General features: G+C 32.5%; 1 protein-coding gene across 1 annotated transcript in view; it reads left to right on the forward strand.

The window, feature by feature from the left end:
• Positions 1 to 651: 651 nt before the first annotated feature.
• The window catches only part of LOC126891111 (SCY1-like protein 2), a 242079-nt gene continuing 216238 nt past the window's right edge, over positions 652 to 26492 (forward strand). The window contains exon 1 of the mRNA XM_050660294.1: positions 652 to 823. Coding sequence (XP_050516251.1) covers positions 652 to 823 — 172 coding nt within the window. The remainder of the gene's footprint in view (positions 824 to 26492) is intronic.

Genomic DNA, 26492 nt, shown 5'->3' on the forward strand with positions numbered 1-26492 from the left:
TCCAGCAGTCATTGTATCTTACATCGCCATTCTTTGGCAACTAAAAAGATGCCGCAAGATTTGAAAGACGTATTGGATGGTTCTGTGAAAATAACTAACCATGTGAAGAGCCGTCCGCTTCAAGCACGCGTTTTAAAGCTCACCGCTGAAGATATGGGTATGGATCACTTCAATCTTTTGCTCCATACAGAGGTCCGGTGGCTATCGAGGGAACTATTTTTGGGAGACTATTTGAACTAAAAGGTCCACTGATTATCACATTTACAGAGGAGTCTTTCATCCAAGAATTAAAAGATGTCAATTAGCAACTAAAATTGGGATACCTTTCAGACATCTTCGAAATAATAAATAAAACCACCACTTCGCTTCAAGGCAAAGGAGGAGCACAATAAGATAAAATCAAAGCCTTGCGTAAAAAAGTTACATTTTTCAAAGCATGTGTTGAAAAGATGAACCTCACAAAGTTCTCTCGATTACAGAAATTTGTTATAACAAATGAAATCAATCTTAAAACGAACTTCTTTGAAATTGTTATTGCTCATTTGCAAGGTTTGGAAGAAAGTAGTGTAAACTATTTTCCTGACATTGACTTTAGGTGACTTATATAGCTGGATGATGGACCCGTTTTCGTGCGACCCAAAAAATGTCGGAATGACAAATGAAGTTTTTCAAAATCTACTTGAGATCAGCGAAGATAGCAGTTTAAAACTCAAATACCGTGAAGGAAGCCAAGAAGAGTTCTGGATGCAGGTATATTCAGAAAATAATGTTGTTGGCAAGGTTGCAATGGAAAAACTTGTGTGTTTCACATCGACTTATCTCTGTGAGTCTTCTTTCTCCGCATATGCTTACATTAAAAACAAATACAGAAGCAAACTTCAAGCATCAATGGATTTGAGGGCCAAACTTACAAAGATTCCCATAATTAGAAAGGATATAATGAAAACATCATCGAAACAGTTTCATTCATCACATTAACCCATTAGCGCCGAGATTAATAAATTATTGATTTTGTATTATTTTTTGCAATATTAATAATGAACTGTGTTTAAATAATAAAAAACTTCATAAAATATTTTTTCTGAGATGTTCCATTTCTGAGATATTAAGTGTTGCCTTAAAGCAACGCTAGGCGCTTACACTACCTAGTTTTTGTTGAAAGTAATAAACCAAAAAATTAAAGTATTTGGGATACAATAAAGTAGGCAATAAAAGAAAAATAGATATTTATTCATAAAAAAATGTAATTCGATGTGATTAATTATAAAAATTTACACTATCGAGAGTGAAACGGTATAAAACAAGAAGTACATAGTCCAATATCACATTTTAAACACATTGTTCTAACGATAGATTTACATGTTTTAGACGCACATCTTCTCTTTTTCCCATCTGGAATGTACTGTATCAAATGATTGATGGTATGGTGTCCAAAAGAATGTCATCCGATATTCGGCTGTCGACAGGTGCTGTCAAGGAAGCCGGCGGTCTTCCACTTCCTTTACTAAGTACACTATACTTCGCTAAATATGTGCTTACAATCTCTCTTATATAATCTAATTGCGATACCTTTTCTCTGTCCGTTTTATTATACAATATCCAACTATTTTGTAATGCAACATCGAGCATCCACGTAAAAATTGGCCATTACCATTTTTTGCCACGAATACTGATCCGGTAGCAACTTATATTCTGATCCATTTGGTCAGTTCCTCCCATAAATGTATTTTACTTGGCGATCAATTTGGGTCTAGAAACAAGTACGTTTCGTTTGAGTTTCTGAGAAAATCTTCTTACTTGACCTACTTTTTGAGTGCCGCAGGATGATCCATCCACCGGACATATAATTGTCCATCATTTTGTTCAATAGCTGTTTCAAAATAACCTCGATCTTTTTTCAGAAACTCATTTTTAGGAGTTAACGGACATCCTCTGGGAACTCGGTTTTCGCGAATGGTTCATATTAATTCTCATCAGTGTCTACATTATTTGTATCTGGAGGTTCTACAAAAATATCGCCACCTAGTTCATCATTATAAATTATATCAAGGGCTTGAGCAAGCGAAAATCCTCGTCTAGAACAAAAATGATAAAATTTAAAATATAGGTAGTACAAGCGCCTAGCGTTGTTTTAAGGCAACGGCTGGGTTACAACAGGCACTGACAAGTAGTTATTGATCAATTCATATAAATTATTTAAAATATGTTTTGTTAGAAGTATAATCAACACAAATTTAACATATATAAATAATAAGTTTCATTTATATCGAAATTATGGTACTTACTCAACTCGAAAGTCCATTATTTTCACGTTCTAATATTATGCTCAACTTCAAATGCACCAAACTTACAAACAGTTCTTAACACCGCAAATAGATAGGCATAACCGAGTGTGAGCGATTGTGGTTGATGGAATTTGCAAGGTCACACCTCTTTTATGACTGTCTTATGACTTCAAGCTCCTCCCAAATAGAGGCATGTCTGCCGTTGCTTTAAAGCAACGCACGGCGCTAATGGGTTAAGTAAGGATATTTGAATATCAAATGTACTGTATTTTATTGATCTGAAATAAAGTTTATATTGACATCAAATGAGCCTCAGAATTGTATTTTTTTCATTTTTTGTCGTTTCCCAAATCGCTTCAAGGGTTGGTGTGCCTCGAAATATTTTTAGCCCTACAAGAGTGCCGCGACTAAAAAAGTTTGAGAATCGCTGCAGTAAGGTTTCTTTTTATGCGGATTTTTTTAATGCGATTTTAAAGTTATGCGGTTTGTATTTCATCCAAAAATTTCTATTATTATTAACTAGTATAATTAATATTAGCTATTCCCATCCAGATGTCATTAATCTGAGGGTTTGCAATTCGGGTATTCCCCTTGTTACATGATGTAGGGAAGGTGGGGGAAGGTGGAGGAATACCGCGCGCGTGGGAATACCGCGCACCATGTTTCTCGCTCTCTGAGAATTATTATAAAATTTCGGCTAGTGCTGATCTCTAGCGGTCAACCAACCGAGTATTGTCAGTTATTGCAGATTCTGTAAAGTTCACACCCGTGGCGCTAATATGCCATTTTCTGTTTGCAACGTGGCCGTTATTATATTTTGCTACGACAAAATAAGCAAAGTAAGTCAAAGTGTTTAACTTATTTACTTGTTTTTGAGTTTGTGTAAATCTATGGTGTTTTAGCTTTTGTTTAACCATAATTTATTTTATATTAATTACCCCACTTTTTTATATTTATTATTGTGTGGAAAATATACGTGAGGGGTAATATTGCGCGGTTTTTACCCGTGTTGAGTTATGTGGTAAAATATTTATAATACTTTATTTTTTTATTTTTTTAATTTACATAGATTTTGTTGATTAATGGCTTTTATTTGGGCCTTTTTTAGCTTATGTTATTAATTTTTTTTATATTACCAATAATTGTTTATCAAAGTTATCAATAAGTTTGTTGCCCAGTTTTAAATAACGATTTAAGTTTTTTTGTTTGTTTAAAAAATTTGTTTAAACAGTTTGCAAATATTTTGTGTTTTTTTAATACTTATTTACATAAATATCATATAATCTATCATACATTTTTAACGCGCGATATTATCCCTCTCTGTGCGCGAAATTATCCCACGGGGTGGGGAATATCGCGCAAATGCACTAGTGTAGAAAAAATATTATTATTATTATTAAACTGTTTGAATAGAACGAAATTGAGCATAGCCAATTTTTGGCCGGTACCATAGCCAACAGGCTAATGTAAATTTTATTTTCAAAATCAGTTTTAGTTACTCGTAATCACCTTTTTCGCTTAAGGGCGCGGTATTCCCCCACCTTCCCCTATGCTTTTTCTCATGAGCATTTATCAGTGCGTCACAGTTTTTCGATTTCATTCTAACTCATTAAATTGTATGTGACAGAAAAAAACGCACGTCGGTGATTACATTTCATCGGTGACATTTATAACATGTATTCTAGTTGTTTAATAGATGGCGGTATAATCGAAAAATAAATTATTTACGAATTATATAATATATATACGAATATAATCTGTACAATTTATAAGATTATACAAATCAAAGAAAATACCATTTTATAAATGCAATAAACACAATTGATTTGTTTTTATGCTAAATTGCAAATAAAATGTGACAACTGTGAGATTTAACTCAAATGTCATGTCACTAAAATGTATATTATCACAAACTTACCTTTTTTTCTATCATTTGTGACCCACCGAAAAATGCTCATGAAAAGAAGCATAGCATGTAGCTATTACATCAATCTGAGTTTCGCATTGAAAGTTGCAGTATATAATAAACAGCACATTTTGATTTCTGGATTGAAACAGTTAATTAAGTGTCGTAAAGTTTATGTTTCATTAGAAGAGGTTTTTTCAATTTCAATATCGTTAGTCTGCGTTTTTATTTCCTTTTCTTTAAGATTTTATTTGGCCTAATGGAGAAAAAAACATCAAACACATACAATTTTTGGTGAACAAACGTCCACCATTTTATGTGATTTTAGAAAACTACGGAACGTATCCCTACTTTTTCAATACAAGTAAAGTCTTTTTTTATGCGATTTTTTATATGCGCTTTTCTGTAGAACGTATCCATCGCAAAAAAGGAGACCTTACTATTCCCTAAGCTCTCCTAGTTGATCTTCTTCTCCTTCTTAAGATGTTAAGGTGCCGTGAGTTTCTAAGTAGGAGTCCACCGTACATTGGCTCGTTAGGTGAGATGTTAGATAGTCAGTATACACCAGTAAGGATCTGCGAAAAAACGTCTATTTTTGGATGTGAGAGGTGGCATTCGGATTTTTGCAGATAAAGTTAGGTGACAACTTCAATAATAATAATTGACTTATGCTCCTTCTCAAATATGCCCGGAACATTAATAAAAACATTAAAATATTTAAAAATTTCGAATAACATCGATTTTTTTTCTGCTTTCTTTGCTTATAACTTTAAAACGATTCGTTTTGGAACAAAGTCATAAAAAATAAAATAAAGATAATTGAATTTTGTATGATATACGACTGGTCAAAAATGTCTTAAGGTATTACCTTTTCTGCAATATAGCAATAAATACAAAATAAGGGGGCAGAATAAGTCTGTTGTTATACAATATTTTTTAACCACTTTGGTGGCACCTAGAACCTTAGTAAATAGCTTAAGAAATTATTCGTAACATACTTAAATCGTGTACCAAATTTCATTAAAATCGACCTAATAAATTTTGCATAATAAATTTGCAATCTAAATGTTTTTAAAATAGCTCAAATTTTTTAAAATCTTCCTGAACAAAAAGTAGACCATTTAGAAGTTGGCTAATTTTTTTACGTATAAAGAGGTGCTTTACCTATCTAATACACTTTACAGAATTAAAATCAAATTATTTAAGGGACCTCAACAATGTTTTAAATTTATAAACAATTTTTTGGCTTATAAACAAATAGCTTTGTTTAATAATAACAAAATTAATTTTTAGCAATGCAAATATGCAATATAGCAATGCAGTATTGCGGTATAATTTGACTTAAACTTTCAAATGCTGTCAGCAGAATTGTTATTTTATTTTTTAATCAAACGTTATCCGCGTTCAAAAATTGCAATTTCTCGATTTTTTGAAAGTTCCACCGCGTTTATCTCGAAAACTATGCATCCTACGAAAAAACTTGTGAGAACATTTTTTGCTTAGAATTACCCAAGAAATACAAAAAATGTTTTATTTTGCGAAAAATAGATGTTATGTAATTCCTCAAGTTCTTTGTTTATAACAGTCTTATCGACATCCGGATCAACTGTTACCCAAAAAATTCGTGTTCTACGGGTACGTCCATCTAAATAAAGGAGCCCGTAGCACCCCCTCCTGGCCACAGCACTAATTTTTTTATAAGCCAAAAAATTGTTTATAGTTTTAAAACATTGCTGAGGCTGCTTAAATAATTTGATTTCAATTCTGTAAAGTGCATTAGATAGGTGGAGTACTTCTTTGTAAGTAAAAAAACTGACAAATCTTTGTATCTTCTAGTTTTTGTTGTGCAAGATTTTAAATAATTTTAATTTTTTAAAAAAAAGTTTAGATTGCAAAATTATTATGCAAAATCTAGTAAGTCAATTTTAATGAAATTTGGTGTAGGGTTTTATCACATTACAAAAGTATTCTAAGCGAATTAGGAAGGTTCCAAGTGTAACCCAAGTGATGGAAAATCATTGAATATAGACAGGCTTGTTTTGTCCCCTTATTTTATATTGATTGCTATTTTGAAGCAAGGGTGATACATTAAGACATTTTTAACTAATCACATCTGATAGAAAATTTAATTATCTTTGTTTTATTCCTATACGACTTTGTTCTAAAATGAATAGTTTTTAAGTTATAAGCAAAAAAAGTAGAAATAAAACGATATTTTTTGAAATTTTTAAATATTTTATTTTTTTTTTATTAATGTTCCGGGCATATTTGAGAAGGAGCATAAATCAATTATTATTAACGAAGTTATCGCCTAACTTTATCCGCAAAAATCTGAATGCCATCTCTCACATCCACCTAAAAACAGATCCTTAATGGTCTAGTATTAATTTGTTCTGTTTTTGGCGCATTGCGAAGCATTTCGTAGCTGTGGATTCGTCCATTGGCGAATATTAAGCAGCCATGGCACCTTTTTATGTCGTAGACCTCTCTTACTTACTCTCTTTCTTTCCTTCGAGTATCAGTTGCTGAAAGGAGTATTGTTCTCCTTGTAAAATGTGCCCTATGTAGGCAGTCTTCTTACTTTTTACATAATCGATAAGTATCCTATCCTGGAAGCCCGCTCTTCTTAATATTTCCTCATTTCTTACCCTGTTCGTCCATGATATTCTAAGTATTCGGCTCAGGTACCACATTTCAAAGACTTTAAGTTTGTTAATGGAGCTGGCCTTTAACGTCTATGCATTCATTCCATATAGGAAAACAGTCCAGACTTTAGCATTTTATATCTCAGGAACCTTGAACTGCAACTTGTGATCTGTCAGAAATTTACGAAGGCTCAAAAAGCGTACTTGATCGATTTCAATTTTAAAAATGCGTTTGAAAGCTCCAGCCTTATTTTATATGTAAATTTTCGATTATTTAAAGTGCTCATTTTGGGCCCAGCATAATTTTGCAAATTTTCAATTTTTTTTCAGGCCCCAGATTGCAAAATTATTATGCGAAAAGTGTTAAACTGATCATAACATAATTTGGCTCACGTCAAAATTCAGCCTTATTATGTTGTAGACCAGGACTAATCTGTAAAAAATCGTGTATCTTTGATGTGAGAGGTGGCATTTGGATTTTTGCAGATAAAGTTAGGTGACACTTTCAGTAATAATAATTGACTTATGCTCTTTCTCAAATATGCGCGGAACATTAATAAAAAAAAATTAAAATATTTAAAAATTTCGAAAAACGTCGATTTTTTTCTGCTTTCTTTGCTTATAACTTTTAAAACGGTTCCCTTTGGAACAAAGTCGTAGAGAAATAAAATAAATATAATTGAATTTTGTATGATATTCGACTGGTCAAAAATGTCTTAAGGTATTACCTTTTCTGCAATATAGCAATAAATACAAAATAAGGGTGCAAAATGCGCCTGTTGTTATTCAATGTTTCTTAACCACTTTGGTGGCACTTAGAATCTTAGTAATTCGATTAGAAAATTCTAATGACTTACTTAAATGGTCTACCAAATTTCATTAAAATCGACCTAATAGATTTTGCATAATGTAATATAAATGTTTGTAAAAAAGTTCAAATTTTTTAAAATCTTTCTGAACAAAAAGTAGACCATTTAGAAGTTGGCTAATTTTTTTACATATAAAGAGGTGATCTACCGATCTAATACACTTTACAGAATTAAAATTGGATTATTAAAGGGGCCTCAGCAATGCTTTAAAATTATAAACAACTTTTTGGCTTATAAAAAAATAGCTTTGTTTAATATTAAAAAAATTAATTTTTAGCAATGCAAATAATTAAAACTTTATAATTTGACCTAAACTTTCAAGTGCTGTCAGAAGAATTGCTATTTTATTTTTTAATCAAAAGTTATTCACGTTCAAAAATTGCAATTTTTCGATTTTTTTAATGTTCCACCGCGTTTATCTCGAAAACTATGTATCCTACGAAAAAGCTTGTAAGAACATTTTTTGCTTAGAATTACCCAAGAAATACAAAAAAATGTTTTATTTTCCTCAATTCCTCAATTTCTTTGTTTATAACAATCTTATCGACATCCGGATCAACTGTTACCCAAAAAACTCGTGTTCTACGGGTCAAAATACATAAAAAAAACTTGGGTTAGTCCATCTAAATAAAGAAGCCCGTAGCACCCCCTTCTGGACACAGCACTAATTTGTGTATAAGCCAAAAAATTGTTTATAACTTTAAAACATTGCTGAGGCTGCTTAAATAATCCGATTTCAATTCGTTCTGTTAAGTACAATAGATAGGTGGAGTGCTCCTTTTTATTAAATAAAATTTACAAATCTTTATATGTTCTAGTTTTTGTTGTGCAAGATTTCAACAAATTTATTTTAATTTTTTAAAAAGTTTAGGTTGCAAAATTATTATGCAAAATCTAGTAGGTAAGTCAATTTTAATGAAATTTGGTTGACGGTTTTAGCACATTAAAAAATTTTCTAAGCGAATTATTAAGGTTCCAAGTGTAACCTAAGTGATGGAAAAACATTGAATAAGGGCAGGCTTGTTTTGCTCCCTTATTTTATATTTATTGCTATTTTGCAGCAAGGATGTTAAATTAGGACATTTTTAACCAATCGTATCTGATAGAAAATGCACAGATATCTATGTTTTATTCCAATACGACTTTGTTCCAAAATGAATCGTTTTAAAGTTATAAGCAAAGAAAGTAGAAAAAAAACGAAATTTTTTAAAATTGTTAAATATTTAATTTTTTTTTATTAATGTTCCGGGCGTATTTGAGAAGGAGCATAAGTCAATTTTAACGAAGTTATCACCTAACTTTATCCGCAAAAATCCGAATGCCACCTATCACATCCACCCATCCACCTAAAAACAGATCCTTCCTGATCTATTGTTGAAATATGAAACATGAAGTATAAAAGTTATGTTTAAGTGGTTGAACCATTTAAATGAGAAACTCCATTTTTTACAATTGTTTCTCAATTATTGCTATTTTCAAACAGTAAAAATTAAATATTTTGAATTTTTATTTACTCAAATATTATGTAAAATTAAAAAACGAAACTTTCACCTTCTTTTCTTTCTGTTCGAGCAATGTATCTCGAGTTAGAGGCGAAAATATGGACGCAAAAGTTTTGCGACTTGCGCATAATATCTTGATTATTGATACGAGTTACATGCTGAAGTAATTCCATAATTCCAGCAATAAAAAATAGGAAAAAAATAATTTTTAAGTAACGCTTTTCTTTAGTTACGAGTGGCTAAAATTAAACATATTATAAAAAAATCAGCTAAAAAGCAAACAATAAAAAAAATTGAAAAAATCTAACACATTCGTCAAAAAAAAGCGTGGCGCGTCTTCATCGAATAAACGGTTTTCGCACCACGCTTTTCACGCTGTGTTAGATTTTTCAATTTTTTTATTTTATGCTTTTTAGTTGATTTTTTTATAATATGTTTAATTTTAGTCACTCGCAGCTAACGAAAAGCGTTTCTTAAAAATTATTTTTTAAATTTTTTTTTTTTTACTTTTTAGTCTTACACTTTTCACACAAACATTAACATATATCGTCATGTTTATTAAAATATGTATAAAACATATGATGTACAAACATGAAAAGTAGTCGGAATCGGCCACAAATTTGAAACTTTATTGTTTATTTCTGAAGCATAACGTAAACAATTAACGTAAAAAGTGAAATTTTGTATAGTTCATATAATTAGCTACAATCTGTAAAAGTTTCAAATTTCTTCATTGTAAAAAACAAGAGAATTTAAGCATTTTTCGTTAAACATCGTATTTTTATTTAAACAATTAATAAACAAAAAAATTTTCTATTGACTATTCGTGTATTGTTCCCGCTAATGCATATGTCTGCAATTTTTTAGTCATTTGCATTGAAGAAAAGGCAGTCAAATTAACGTCCAAAGATTTGACCCAACCGATTGAACTAAAGAAAAGCGTTTAATTAATTAATACGACAAAACGAATTCTAACGGTAATTGTAGCACAAAACGTCTCTACCGGTGGTTTTTCTAAGACTACGATAAAAGCACGAATTTTTTAAATTCGAGTTTTGGTTGAAGTTTTGTTTCGTATCGTATTGAAATTTGACACGAATAAACGCCGATTTATATATAAACAAATATATGGGCGTTCAAAATTTTAAATTTTATTGTTTATTTATGAAGCATAACTTAAACATTTAACGTAAAAAGTGAAATTATGTATAGTTCATATCATTAGCTACAATCCGAAAAATTTTCAAGTTTCTACATTGTAAAAAACAAGAGAATTTAAGCATTTTCCATTAAAATCGTTTTTTTTTATTTAAACGATTAATAAACATTAAAAAAAATTTTGTTGACTATTCGTGCATATGTCTGCAAATTTTCATTCATTTGCATTTAAGAAAAGTCAGTCAAATTAACGTCTAAAGATTTGATGCAAACTATTGAGGTAAAGAAAAGCGTGTAAAAAATAGGCTCTTATAGTCGAGGAAATGAAGCATTTTGGCTCGCAATTTTTTCGTCCAGCATGGATTTACTTAAAATTTTCACAGAAGGTAGGGAATAGTCCAAGGATCATTTTCTATATCATGCCGCTGTACGCTAAGATCTTGGGGGTGGTTGCCACCCCATCTCGGGGGCGGAAATTTTTTATTACATTTTAAACATGTAAATCGATGTAAAAGGTAATTCTAAGAAAAAATTGTTTCTTACATTTTCTTCGTAAAACTAATATTTTTCGAGTTATTCCCGCTTGAAAGTGACAGTTTTTCGATGAAAAAATCGACTTTTTTAGAGGGTTTTTTGAGAATACCTCGAAAAATATGCATTTAATCAAAAAAACTTTAAATATCAAAATGGTATCTTTTAGTAATAGAAAACAAATTATTTTTTTGTGATATCTTTAAGACCAATACAAACCGAGATACGGCATGTTAAAAGTTAGCTTTTTTCCTCAAATGCATAATTTTAAATATTCAAAGTAAAATAACGGAAAAACTTTGAGTTTTTCTAGGAAAACTTAAATATTCTTTCTTCAAGCATACAGTCAAGCCTTTCAAAAAATAACAAAAAAAAGTTTCTAGTCTGAAAATTAAGTGACTTATAATCAAAAAATATCGGTACCTGCTTTTCTCTATGAAAAAATCAGTGAAAACAACCCCCTAACTACCATCCTAATTAATAATTGGTCTTCACCTTTCTGTAATTTTTTTTTATATTTGTATTATCAATACACCCAAGAAGTTTGACCTATTTAAAACGCCTAATTTTAGAAAAAATGGAGTTTAAAGAAAAATGAATTTTTTCGAATTTCCCATTTTTCACCTTTTACTTCAAAATATCTCCAAAAATAGTGGATATACGAAAAAAAATGATCGACTACTAAATTGTAACTTTTTTAATGACTAAAATTCCCTTGTGCATAGATTTTCATTACAGTGAACAGTTAGCGAGATATAGCTGTTTAAATCCTCTATTTACGAACAAACACCCCCTTATTCGAGCCCTTTAAACCCACCCTAATTAAAAACTAAGGGATCTTACGGAATTTAGTTTACACAGTCATATAACTCTTTAAAAATCCTACAAAGTCGTTTTTGAAAAAACGTTTTATCGCCAAAAATGAAGGAGCTATGTTTATAAAACAATTTTTTTTCGAAAAATTCGGATAGCCCGCTTATGGATAATTTTCAATGTATGTATAATACCACAGAACCGGTTCGTATACTGGAAGATGACTAAAAAAATATTTGTATTTGTATTTGTACATATTTGTAAATTCGTATAATTCTTTAATTCTACTTTTTTTCTGTACAGATCTATTAAAATATCTACTTATAAAAACTGTAATGTTATTAAGGGTGGTTTTTAAGGGTTAAAATATTATTATATTATATCCTAAAGTATAAAACAATCATTATTTAACCAATCAAATCAAATTTTACCCATATGAAAGTTTACAATGTTTTTATACAATTTTTGACAATAAGGTGTACTTTACACCCCTAAAAATAATCAATGCCCTTAAGCATGATATAGAATATGAAGTACAGGGTGAGATGATCCTAATCCCAAATTTTTATGTAAATCGATGCAAGCCGAAATTAATCTTTTAGGATAAGTAAATTTTTTATATATAGCTCCAACAATGGTGGTTTTAAGGGTTGAAATATTATGATAGTATATCTTAAAGCATAAAACAATCATTATGTAACTAATAAGAACCAAATGTTGACAATATTAAAGTTTAAAATATTAATTTATAATTTTTTACAATTAGGAGTAGTTTTCACCCTTAAAAACCAAACGCGTACAACAGCTCAATATAGAAAATGAACTAGAGGGTGTAATAAGCCTAATTCCAAATTTTTGTACAAATCGATGGTAGACGAAAAAATTGCGAGTTTTTGCCAATTTTTCAGCTTCATTTCCTCGACTATTATGGAAACTGTAAAATTAAAAACAGATTTCGTCTCGACCAACGATTTTGATTCTGTCATTGGAACAGTAATTCTGCTTCATCATTTCGTTCATAATACAGCATTTATTTAGTTTAATAATGTGGTGTGAAAAAAAGTAATTTAAGCTAACTAAGTAACTTAATTAGATCTTGATCCTTTATTAAAGATATAACTTTTTTTAATACTGTTACTATATTTTTATTGCATTATTCATTGAATCGTTTTAAATTTTAAAAATTAAATTGACATGTTGACCTTCTTTTCAAAGGTCCTTCTAAATAAAATTACAAACTCTCAGCACCCACCTTCAAATTACGCATATTTACTTCTTAATAAAGACCTTTTTTAATTAAAGACTGTTTGTATTTTAGAGGTAGGTGGTACACAGGACTGTAATATAAAAAGGTTGTAAATAAAATTTGGAATACAGTGAATAACAATTTTAATAATAGAAAGATATCTAGAGATAGGTGGTACACAGGACTGTAATATAAAAAGGTTGTAAATAAAATTTGGAATACAGTGAATAACAATTTTAATAATAGAAAGATATCGAAAACCTTATTTAACGTCATCCTTAATACCAGATCCATGCTATTTTGACATAAATAGCCTGCTTATATGTCAAAATTGTCAAAATAAAGGATATTTTATTACAAAACAACGGTTTCGATATCTCTCTAATATCTACTTTTTGCAGTACGTTCACATCCTCTCTTCTCTTTAATAAGATACGCTTGAATACTCGAATATATGAACTTAACAAATAAAATCCAAACATCGAGCATTGTTAACGCGTTGACGGACAGAACGTCTATAGACATCTAATTTCCATTGATGTAATGTGACGTAACGTCTATAGACGTTGCATTTTTGCCTATTCTACTTTGCAAAATACATATAGTGTCAAAACATTTGCTTATACAGTTGCACTGTCCGTCAACGTGTTAAGGGGAGAACACATCTAAGCGACCACGATCGCGATCGCGTCCACGATGGCGATTGCGATCTGGACCTAGATTTTTGACCCTTCGCTTCGTTATCGATCATTCGCTATCTGTATACTAAACGAAGCGAATAAGTTCGATAAGGAAGCGAAGGGTCAAAAATCGGGGTCCTGGGTTTCTGTAGAAAGCGAACACATCGCAAAGATAGCGACCTGCGAATAAAATAATACAGTCGGAAATATAGTGTAAAAATTGTGCGATTTACGAGAAGAAGAAGCATTGCTTGTTGCAGTATTGTTGGACGAAAAAAGGCAATTCAATCCAGTTCTAAGGTATGTAACATAATAATTAATTTTAATAAATAAAGAAATGCAATAAAAAGTATGCGTATGGGTTCTATTTTTTCCTTTTACAAATGAAGATATTTATGCGGTCTATTTTGCAGAAAAAGAAGAGATATTTGGGTACATAACATTAACCTGAGGCAAGCAATAAGGTGAATTTTATAAATTGTAGGTACCCAGATCTTCACAGAGATGAGAGAGTTTCTATACATATTTTAGAATGATTTTTGAAAGTTTTGATGAAACATTTATTTTTAATACGTACGTTCTTATAATCTGGATGGGACAGAGTGAAGAATATATGCGTCGTGATCGCTTAGATGTGTCTTCCGCTTTATTTAATGAATCTTGCCAAAGTACTTTCGTTCTCAGAGCATCCTCAGGGACACTTCGTCAAAAAAAGAGGCTATCAAGCATCCCGGAATATCGTAGATATTTACTTAAAAATTATTCAAATAACATACACTCCACAAACAAATAATAATTTAAAACAATAATTATTTGGGGGCTACTTTATGGGCAATATCAGGAGTTAGAAAGGTTCTTATTCCTTAGAATTTATTGGAAAAAAATATCTTGTATTATTTTGGTGAGGGCCCCAATACCAGGGGGGTCAGGGGACGCACATTTATGTCCCCTCGATATCTTGACGTTTATTAATTTTTATTGAATTTAATTTTACCAAAATGAAATTTTTCAAAAAAAAATGAACATGTTGTTTAGTAAACTTGGATCCGATTGTTAGAACCGGAGTTATAATATGAACCAGGGTAAATGTGACATATAATTTCTCTACATATTGTAAAACTGAAGCTGTAGACTAAAATTCTAAACAAATCGATTTCATTTTTTGCAAACAGAATCTGAGGTTAAATCACAATACACTATATGAATTTCGAAAACAACATTGGGCCTATTATATTTGTAAAGAAAAAAAATCAAATATAAGTCCATTCGTTTACACTTCCCCGTATTCTGGGGCAAATATAAACTACTAACGTTTTCTATATTATGGAATGCAATATAATAGTCAGGGTAAGTGCAAATAAATCATAAATAATGTCTTCTAAATGGTGTCTGACTAACTAGGTGTCTAATTCAAATAGACATAGGTTACACTTGCCCCGGATTTACACTTACCCCGGTTCATCATAACAAATTTCGTGAAAAAAATGCACAATAAGCATTTGACGGAGCTTTTTCAAGTATAACCCAGCCTTCATTATCTTTCAAAACTCCCTCGCTTTAAAATTAATTGTTTCAGCTTATTTTGTAAAATTACTTTAACTTTGTGAATAAAAACGTTATAACAATTATTAAACATTGAAAATTTCACTAAAAAGTTACAAATTAATTTGTTTACAAGAGATATAAACAAAATTATGCTATAAACTTTGATATCTGGCTAATGAAAGCCATAGAACAACTCAAAATGAACATTTTAAGCTTTGGTAAATGTTTGTATGTCAATATATTGAAAACTGATTTACGCGGGCAGTTTACCGCGCCCACATTTGCTGCGAGCTGACTGATTTTATTAAAAGTTCCATATCTTGGTCAAAAATTAACATACAAACATTTACCAAAGCCTAAAATGTTTATTTGGATTTGTTCTATAATTTCCATTAGCCAGATATTTAAAGTTTATAGATATGTAATAGCAAAATAGATCAAATGAAGAGTACAGGGGAAAACAAGAAATGTCACTTTTTCATGAATTTTGGCTTTTCCCGCCATGTGGTAGAAAAACTGAGTACTATCGACTAGACTATCTATTCAGAACAATAAAAAGAAAGATCAGTCAATATAAATTTTCTAAGAATTTGTATCCAGGCGAAGGACCAGGATTGTTCGCACGTCACTGAACAAAAATATGGATATCATCAGTTTTTTGGTGCATTATTAAATTAATAAATTGATATAGATTAACAATATATGAAGATTACAGCATAAGAATTGCTAGAATTCTGCTAAGACTCTCCTAAGTGGTTTTTAGATATCATAAGAATTAAACCTTTATTGGTATTTATCTCAATATGTATAAAATGTGACATTCCTTGTTTTTTCCCTGTACTCTTCAAATGTATGGTTATAACAACAAATCCAATAATATGTAAATTAGAGCTGGAAGGTCAGATTAGAGAAAAAAGTGGTGTTTAAATATCTAGGCATCACATAAACAGAAGTGTAAAATTAAGTAAATAGAGCAAACAGAGCTGTAGTTGCCTGAATGAAGCAATATAGAGAACCACAAATATCGCAAAAGAAATGAAAGCAGAATTTACGACCTGGTAAAGAGTGGACAAAAATAATGGTAGAAACAGCAGACATGCTGTTCGAAAAATCGATGGTAAGACACTATACAGAGGTGCAAGGAGAATACATTAATAACTGGGTAAGAAACTGAAGAATATAAGGGAATGACCACATAAGCTAAATAACAGCAAATATGTAAGGACGACGAGAGGCGGTTTCCCAATAGAAGATCAGTGGGACAACCACGAAAATGATGGAACGACAACTTAGTAGAGGTACACTAAAATAACAGCGTGATGTCTACACGAAAAGAAGAAGAAGAAGATTTGAGTACTGTTTGTAATCTTCCAGATACTGGCAATGCTAACGAACATCTTGTATTTAAATCAGCCTTTAGGTTAGGTTCTTTGATAGTTGGATTTTTTGTTCTGAGTATATATACCACTCAACATTTTCTATAATCTTCTTGTCCCGAATTATTTTCTCAGTTATATCTAGACATTCTTTTATTATATATTCAGTTTTTACTAGATTTACACATCATCAGAAAATCTTTGAGTCTTCATTTTTACTATATTTTTATCTTTGGTATCTGTGAAAAACGTGTGTATACGATCCAGTTCTACAATCTTTTTAGACGAAGCTAAGGCCTTCGACAAAATCTGGCATGAAGATTTAGTCTACAAACTCAAAATTCGTGTGTCTAAACAATATTTAGAAATTTTGCAGTCATATACAGGGTGTCCAGAAACTCTACCGACAAACGAAGACAGGAGATTCCTCAGATAATTTTAAGACAATTTAACCCAATTCACCTAGTCCGAAAATGCTTCTTAAGGGAGCTAGAGCTCCTTGAAGATGGCGCCATGAAATTAGTTTTTCTTAAATACCTCCAGAACGCTTCTATTTAGAAAAACGAAAATTGGTACGCTTATTTACTTTTCAGAGATGAATCGATTCCATCCATTGCAAGTTTCTAGTACCGGTTATAGGCGTCCGCTTTGGGTAGAGCAACGGGTATTTTATCGCATAACTTTTTTGTCCTTAACTTTAATGCATTTTTGACACCGGATTATTAAATTGTGAGGTATTCTAGTACTAAAAGGTACTCTTGTTTTAAGTCGGTAGGACACACCGTTTTCTAGAAAAATCGATTTGAAAGTTTTTCGTTTTTGGAATTTGAAAAAAAAATTGAAAGAACTTTTCTACAAAAAACGAAGTATTTTACCAACATAAAGTAAGAGTAACTTTTAGTACTCGAATACCTCATAATTTAATAATCTAGTGTCAAGAATGCTCAAAAATTCAAGACAAAAAAGTTATGCTATAAAATAACTGTTGACCTACCCAAAACGGACGCCTATGACCAGTACTAGAAATTCGCAATTAATGAAATCGATTTATCTCTGGAATATAAATAAATGTACCAGTTTTCGTCTTTCTAAACAGTTTTTTTTGAATTTTTTTTTTATTTAAAAAGCGAAAAATTTTTTAAATCGATTTTTCTAGAAAACGGTGTGTCCTACCGATTTAAAACAAGAGTATCTTTTAGTACTAGAATACTTCAAAATTTCATAATCCAGTGTCAGAAATGCATAAAAGTTAAAGATAAAAAAGTTATGCGATAAAATAACCGTTGCCCTACCCAAAACGGACGCCTATGATCGGTACTAGAAATATGCAATGAATGGATTAGATTTATATCTTGTAGATAAGTACGCGTACCAATTTTTGTTTTTCTAAATTAAAGCGTTCTGGAGGTATTTAAAAGAAACTAATTAGAAGACGCCATCTTCAAAGAGCTCTAGCTCCCTTAGGAAGCATTTTCGGACAAAGTGAATTGGGTTAAATTATCTTAAAATTATCTGAAGAATCTCCTGTCTTCGTTTGTCGGTAGAGTTTCTGGACACCCTGTATATATTTGACAGATATTTCAGAATTAAGCAAAGAAGACGTGTACACTGATCTAAAAGAAATCAGAGCAGGAGTCCCTCAAGGAAGCGTATCAGGTCTTGTCCTCTACCTGTTGTAGACATACGACATACCTGAAATGTAAAATAATACTATAGCCACATTTGCAGATGATGCTGCTACCCTAGCAGTAGGTGATACCAGCGAAGAAGCAGCATAAACATTACAGTTGGCAATAAATAAAATATATAACTGGACTAAAAAATGAAAAATCAAATTAAACGAATTTAAATCTATTCATGTTAATTTTACAATTAAAAATATCGAAAACATTCCAATTAAAATAAATGATGCCCAAATATTTAGGTATCACACTTGATCGAAGACTTTGCTGGACAGTCCGCATTAAAAAGAAAAGGGAAGAGCTAGGTATTCGTTACAAAAAATATATTTGCTGATGAGCAGAACCTCTGCATTGTCCACACATAATAAGATACTTCTATTCAAACTAATATTGAGACCAGTATGGCCATATGGTTGCCAAATCTGGGGCTGTGCAAATTCGAGTAATATCCAGATCATTCAGAGATTCCAGATTAAAGTGTTAAGGAACATCGTTGATGCTCCTTGGTATATCCGAAATGTCGACCTCCACAAGGACCTTGAGATGGAGATGTAGACAAAGTTGTCAAGAAGATGGCAGGTAGTCACCAACAACGCCTTCGTAGGCATGTAAACATCGAGACCATCCAGCTCCTCGATAATACTGGGTTAGAAAGAAGACTCAAACGGAGAAAACCATTTGAGTTAGTAAAAAGTGTTATTGGAAAACCAGAGCATATTGTTGCATTGTGTGTTAGTTATATACTGCATTATTCTAAAAAAATAGAGGACACCATAGGGTTAAGCTTTTAGATTATGTATGATTGAGTAACTTAAGTTAAAGAAGAACTGATAATTGGTCAACTGATGACAAGATTGCAGTAGTATGAACAAAGTTTGTGTTTAATAATAAAAAGAAATTTGATTTTATATTTAGGTCTAATAGCATTTCCAGCAGTTTTTCGACATCGACAAACTTTTCAGTCTTCATTTTTACTATATTTTTACATTTGTTATCTATAACAAACGTGTGTATACGGTCCTGTAAGGCACTATCTACAATTTACATTAAAATTGGGAACACGAGGGTTAAAGCATCATCAAGTGTTAATTTCATTAGACCTAACGAAACGTTGGCATCAATACTCTATCTGCCATCCCTTTTTTTGTCAGCACTGCGCTGTGAAGTAAGTACAATTTGTCCATTGCAAAATCAGTTTCGGATTATGGGGGCTAATTGTCAGATTTCACTTATAATGAAAATTTTCAAACGCAGGAACTATAAATAAAAATGCAGTACCTACACAATTATTTAATAATAGGGTACGCGGACCATATAACCGTAGTAGCAACAGATCAAAGGGCATTAAAGGAAACTTTCCAAGAAATAGAAAACGAATCCAAACTGAGAGGACTGGAAACAAATGAAAATCAAACAAAATACATGCATAAATGTACGCAAGAAAAAGAAGACACAACTGACAGAAATGACAATAGACGCACACAGCTTCGAAGGGCTTGAAACGTTCAAATATTTGGAAGTATCAGTCAACAGAAGAAATGAGAGTGTAGATATGAAAATAATAATTCAAGCGGGAAACAAAGTATTCTACAGAAATAAAAAAAAATTTAGAGATAAGAAGATAAGCCGAAACACAAATCAAGATCTACAAAACGACTATAAGACTAATAGTGTCATATTATGCTTTGGAAATATTCCCATTAACAGCAAGAGAAGAAGAACAGCTGAAAGTATTTGAGGGAAAAATTATGAGAAAAATTCTGGGACCAAAGAGGGAAATGGAAGAGGATGCAAGACAATAGATGAATCACAAAATACAAGAATGGATGGGCCAAGAGAACTTAGAGCAATAAAAGCACAGATAATTAGATGGTATGCATACATAATGAAAAGAGAGAAGAACAATCCGTTAAAAGTTATAACCGAATGGATCCAACAGGTACAAGAACCAAAGGCAAACCTAAACTCAGATGGAGACAACAAGTGAAAGAAGATTTAAGAAGTATGGAAATCAGAAATATAGGATGGAAAATTAATAAAATAGAAGAAAGGAGAAAGGTAGTGGAACCAGCGAAGTCACACCAGCAACTGTAAACCTAAACTCAGAATGGGATTATCTCCCATTCTGATCTCCCCCACAAAAAGGATCTTCAAATGAAAACGGCTTCAGTTTCATCGTGAGCCTATAGCTTTTATATATGAAACTAGTAGAGGTGGGAAATTATCAATAGAAATCTATAAATTTACAACTATATTGATAGTCACAGTGGCAGTTGCCAAACTCCTCACATACATCTCAAGGTGGGAAACTATCAATATAATGTAAACTTTTAGGTCTCTATTGATATTTTCCCACATTTTCATGCCTTTTTATTTCACAACGTATAATGTTTTCCGTTTTTTGCATTCTTTTGACGGTTATTATTGCAGTCATGACTGTATAAGTGTATACAATATATTTTCACCTTTGGTGTTTGTCACGAACTTGTGTATACGGTCCTGTAATGCGCACTACCTACAATTTACATTCAAATTGGGAACACGAGGGTTAAAGCATCATCAAGTGTTAATTTCATTAGGCCTAACGAAACGTTGGCATCAGTCCTCTATCTGCCATCCCGTTTTTTGTCGGCACTGCGCTGTGAAGTAAGTACAATTTGTCCACTGCAAAATCAGTTTCGGATTATAGGGGCTAATTGTCAGATTTCACTTATAATGAAAGATGACGAGGGTAGGTAAGTGAATTTCAGAACGAACAAGTTTGAAAATATAAGAGAGGTTTAAATTAATACGGGCAAGATCCATACACAGCAAATATTACAAAAAATAATTTTACTGGTTTGTTTCAAATAATTATAAATTAATATTATTTTAAAACTATTTCTTTCGCATCTCAGTGGTTATTGTATATCTTGTTGATAATAATCATACATGAAAGTAATTACAAAATATATTATTTATTTTCTATCTATCTATCAGCGAGGTTCCTACAGCCTCTGCCGCTTCTCGCATTTCGACCGCCATCGTTTTCTGTCCATCCATTCGTCTTCTTTGATGGCTCTATCTTTCATGATGTGCCGTACATTTTCTTCCCAGGCAACTGAAGGTCTTCCCCTTCTTCTTCTTTGGTGTGGTATGTAATTTAAAGCTTTCTTTGGCCATCTATTTTCATTCATTCGTTTCACGTGACCATACCACACTAGTTGTCTAGTTTCAATTTTATCTACACTGGAATATACAGTATGTGTCCTCCTTCTAATATCTTCATTCCTGATGTGATCTTTTTTAGATATACCACACGCTTTCCTTAGATAATCCATTTCTACTACTTCTATTCTTTTCCTATCTTTTTTTGTCATCTGCCAAACTTCTGCCCCATAAGTCATAATAGGCTCTACCAAGGTACGATAGATTGTCAATTTCGTTTCTTGCCTTATATCTTTAGACCACAGTAGAGAGCTCAGAATGTTTACCGCTTTTTTGCCCTGCTGCGTTCTCTTTTCGATGTCTCTTTTGGTAGTGCCTTCTTTAGATATTATAGATCCGAGATATTTATATTCATTACATCTTTTCGTGGTTCTAATTTCTAACTCTGGATCTTCTTCATCATCCCCTATTTTAAGATACTCTGTCTTTGACATATTCATATTGAGGCCCCATTTTTCATATTCTTTCTTTAGTTTTCTAAACATGTAGTCCATGTCTTCCTCATCATTCGCTACGACTACCTGATCATCTGCAAAAAACAAAGTTGTTAGACATTTACCACTGCCTATGTCTATTCCCATTCCGGATACTTGTTTCCTCCACTGCTCTAGCGATGATTGAATATATATTTTAAATAAAGTCGGAGACAGACAACATCCTTGTCTTGTTTAAGTCCCTTTGATATAGGAAATGAGTCAGATATAAAGTTTCCTTCTTTAACGACACTTCTTGCATTTTTGTATATATTTGCGATAGCATCCACATACTCTCTACTGAGACCTACCTTCGTCAATGTTTGAAACAGTTTTTTCAAAGGTACCGTATCGTATGCCTTCTCCAAATCTACAAACAATAGGTGGGTAGATAGATTCCTTGCCTTCCGTTTTTCTATTACCTGCTGCAGAACGAATATATTATCAGTGCACGATCTTCCTGCACGAAATCCACTTTGTTCTTCCATGTCTTCGTATTCTGATTCTAATCTTTTCTTTATTATTCGACCGTACAACCTCTCTACTGAGCTGGTAACAGTTATTCCTCTATAATTAGAGCATATGCGTTTATCCCCTTTCTTGAATACTGAGCTGATGTATCCAACATTCCAATCATCAGGGATATTTTGTCCTTTTAAGCATTTATTAAATAATTGAATCAACATCTCATGTAGTATGTTTGGTCCGTACTTTACCAACTCAATTGGGATGTCTCCAGGTCCTGCTGCTTTACCGTTTTTAGATCTTTTGAGGGCTTCACTTAACTCTCCGGTTGTTATCTCAACTATTTGTGTATGTTCGACTAAATCTTCCATTTCGATCTCTTGGAATTTACATCTATCTTCTGTCAGTAAAATCTCATAATGATGTTTCCACTGTTTAAGATCTATTAACTTTATGTTAGATTTTTCCTTTCCTTCCCTCTGGAGAGACTTTATTACCTTCCACGCTTGCCCAACTCTTCTTCCACCCATATACCTATCCACTTCTGCGCATTTTCGGTCCCACATCTCATTTTTACTTTTCACTACTTCTCTTTTTACATCGCGATTTAATGCTGCATATCTCTTGTGATCTTCCTCCTTTCTTGTTGACATCAATTTCTGATAAGCATATATTATTTATTTTCCGATTCGTATTCCAAAGGCGAATTTATTCGTGTCAAGTAGCTAAAGCAAGTTACTAAGGCCCGGTCTTTTCACCTCCGGATAACTAGTTATCGGAAAGTTTATCTGACAAATTTACATGTAATATATCAGATAAACGTCCCGATACAATAACTAGTTATCCGGAGGTGAAAAGACCTAGTCTAGTCGCAACATAGGGGGTCCCGTGGGCACTTTTAGGTCGCCGCGATTTGATGGTGGTATTATAGGTTTTTTGGGTCGCTAAATCCAATGGAAGTGGTCTGGAAGCCCAAATGTGGTGAGTTTAATTGTTATTAACAAATTATGGTAAAATTAGGGGTTTTTCAGGAATCATTAAAAGCCCTGTAAATAAATTGATAGTGTTAAGGTCTTCTCTAGTGTATTTTTTGTCGCTGAAACGAGTGCGATTAGTCGCGATTACTCAAAATATGTTCTTATTTTTTTAATAACAAAATAATTGTTAATTCACCGAAAAGCTTGAAATACCCTATCTACAGCATATTTGTAGTCTTTTTCATAGTATTTTTATAAGCTAAATCGATTTCCACTAGTCGTGATAGCTTAAACTACGTTCCGACTTTCTTATTAATAAATTATTGCAAGAATACCGCTTTATAGTACGTTTACTAACGGTTTTTGCTCTAAATTAAAAAAAAACACTTGGGTTGACATGAAATTTGGCATACACGTAGCTAACATGTTAAATAAAACAAGTGATATTGTACCGACGTCTGCTGTCACCCAGGGGTAAGTTTCACCCCTTTTCGGGGGTGAAAAAAGAAACCTTTAAAATAAGGCCGGAAGTGGATAAATTGATTAATTCTAAGAAACTTTTGTTCCATTCAGTTTTTTCACTAAGTCAATACTTTTCGAGTTATTTGGTTTTTTTGTTGAAAAATAAACCTAATATTCACTCGCAAATAACTCGAAAAGTATTGATTTAGTGAAAAAACTCTGTAGAACAAAAGTTGCTAAGAATTAATCAGTTTATCCAATTCTGGACTTATTTTAAAGGTTTCTTTTTTGACCCCCGAATTGGGGTGAAACTCACCCCCAGAGTAAAAGCACACATCTGCACAATATCACTTGTTTTGTTTGACATGTTTGCTACGTGCATGCCAAATTGAATGTCATTGCAAATGGTTTTTTAAAATTTAGAGCAAAAACCGTGAGCAAACGTAATATAAACCGTTATTTTTGCCATAATTTATTAATTACAAAGTCGGAACGTGGTTTAAGCTAGCACGACTAGTGACAATCGATCTAGCGTATAAAAATTCTATGAAAAAGACTACAAACTTGCTGTAGAGAACGCATTTCGAGCTTTTCGGCGAATAAACAATTATTTTGTTATTAACAAAATAAGAACACATTTTGAGTAATCGCGACTAGTCGGATTCGATTCAGCGACCAAAAATACACCAGAGAAGACCTTAACACCATCAATTTATTTACAGGGCTTCTAATAATTCCTGAAAAACACCTAATTTTACCATAATTTGTTAATAACAATTAAATGCACCACATTTGGGCTTCCAGACCACTTCCATTGGATTCAGCGACCCAAAAAACCTATAATAACACCATCAAATCGCGCCGACCTCAATGTGCCCACGGGACCCCCTATGTTGCGACTAGACTAACCGGGCCTAAATCAAGTAGCTAAAAATTTAGTCCGTTCGTTTAAGTAAGCGTTCACATGAGTTGTTGTTTAGTTGTTTAGTGTTGATTTAAGCACAGCCGGAAAAGCTACGCTTGCAACAGTGCGCAATTTGCAATGTTTCTTTTTGATGTTGTTCATTTCTTCTGCAAGTATTTTGGATAATTCGCCACATATTTTTGATACACAATTCCGCACGGTTGCACGCGTAACTTTTCCGGCCTTGTTTAAATTAACACTAAACAACTAAACAACAGATCATGTCGTTAGGAAACAATAAGCGTCTCTTTGCAAAGACAATGACGTCGACCTTGCAAAGTAACAAGACACTTACTCAACACACACACACTACACATGACACTAGGTACCTAACTGCAAAAATTCACCGTACCTACCGTGCCAATGGCCATTAGTTGTCGAGGTATTAGCTAAATAAAAAAAAACAAACAAGCCACGTAAACGCTTACTTAAACCGACTAAATTTTAGCTACTTCATTTAGTAACTTGCCATAACTACTTAACACGTATAAATTCGCCTTAAAACAAAAAGAAGCGTTGCTGTTTACGAAAATGGCTGAGTCGAAGAGAAATAAATGGTGCTTCATCTAATTTATTAAGGCCCGGTCTTTTCACCTCCGGATAACTAGTTATCGGGAAGTTTATCTGACAGATATAATTGTAATCTGCCAGATAAACTACCCGATAGCTAGTTATCCGGAGGTGAAAAGACCAGGTCTAAAAGAATTAGCAGTTGAAGAAGTACCAGAATATACAAATTGATTTAGGATGACTAAAGAACGTTTTGAAATATTTCCGGCTCAAATCACGGAAAACAACACTGTAATGTGATCGTCTATTCCAGCTAGGATAAAACTGGAAATCACAAATTGTCTTATTTAGCTACAGAAATTAGTTTGGAACTTGCGTAGGTTATTTCGTGTGTCATCACCTGTTTTCTTTAATTTCCTCATACCCGAGTTTGTTTTTGAAGTTATACTACTTTTGGCGCGATTGGGAGTAAATTTTTATTATTCTGCGCGCATGCGCACTCAGACAGTATGGCGTTAGTTGCTAAATCTTTCAAGTTATTTATCTATCAATGCAAAAAAGGTGTGAAAAGAATATATTAGTGTCTTTGGATTTTTCTTCCTAGGGAGACAGATAAGTATTAAAAACATTTTTATACTTTATTATACTTCACTTCGTCTGTTTGTTACCGTGAATTGTCAATGGGTGCGTTCGGACGACCATAGCGGCTGACTGTCAGCAGAAATCGGCTGAGTGGTTGAATCCAGCCGTGATAGGGAAAGCTTAGTAAATCTCTCAGCGGCTGACTTCCAGCGGTGACGTCTGACAGCTACTGCTGGCTCAGCTGTCCAGCCGCTGCGGTCGTCCGAACGCACCCATTATGTCCGAGAAACTATATAAACAGAGAGCTCGTGGCGTTATTGGTAGAGCATTCGGCTCCAGATCGAGAGGTCTTGGGTTCAAATCGGGACCATTCCCATTCTTTTTTTGGAAAGAGGTAGATAAGCATTAAAAATAAACTGTTTAAAGTATATTTATTTCGTTGAAATCATATAATAGAAGTATAACTTCTTACGTGCGTACAGAGTACACACACATTCTTTTTTTTTATAAATAGCAGCCCTTGTATCCCATAAACATCGCATTTCTCGATACTCCTTTACAAATTTTATTGTGATTGCTTCACTTTAACCAGACATTTTTAAAACACGTCACCA

Source organism: Diabrotica virgifera, chromosome 1 (genome assembly GCF_917563875.1).
Source record: "Diabrotica virgifera virgifera chromosome 1, PGI_DIABVI_V3a".
Taxonomy (NCBI): domain Eukaryota; kingdom Metazoa; phylum Arthropoda; class Insecta; order Coleoptera; family Chrysomelidae; genus Diabrotica; species Diabrotica virgifera.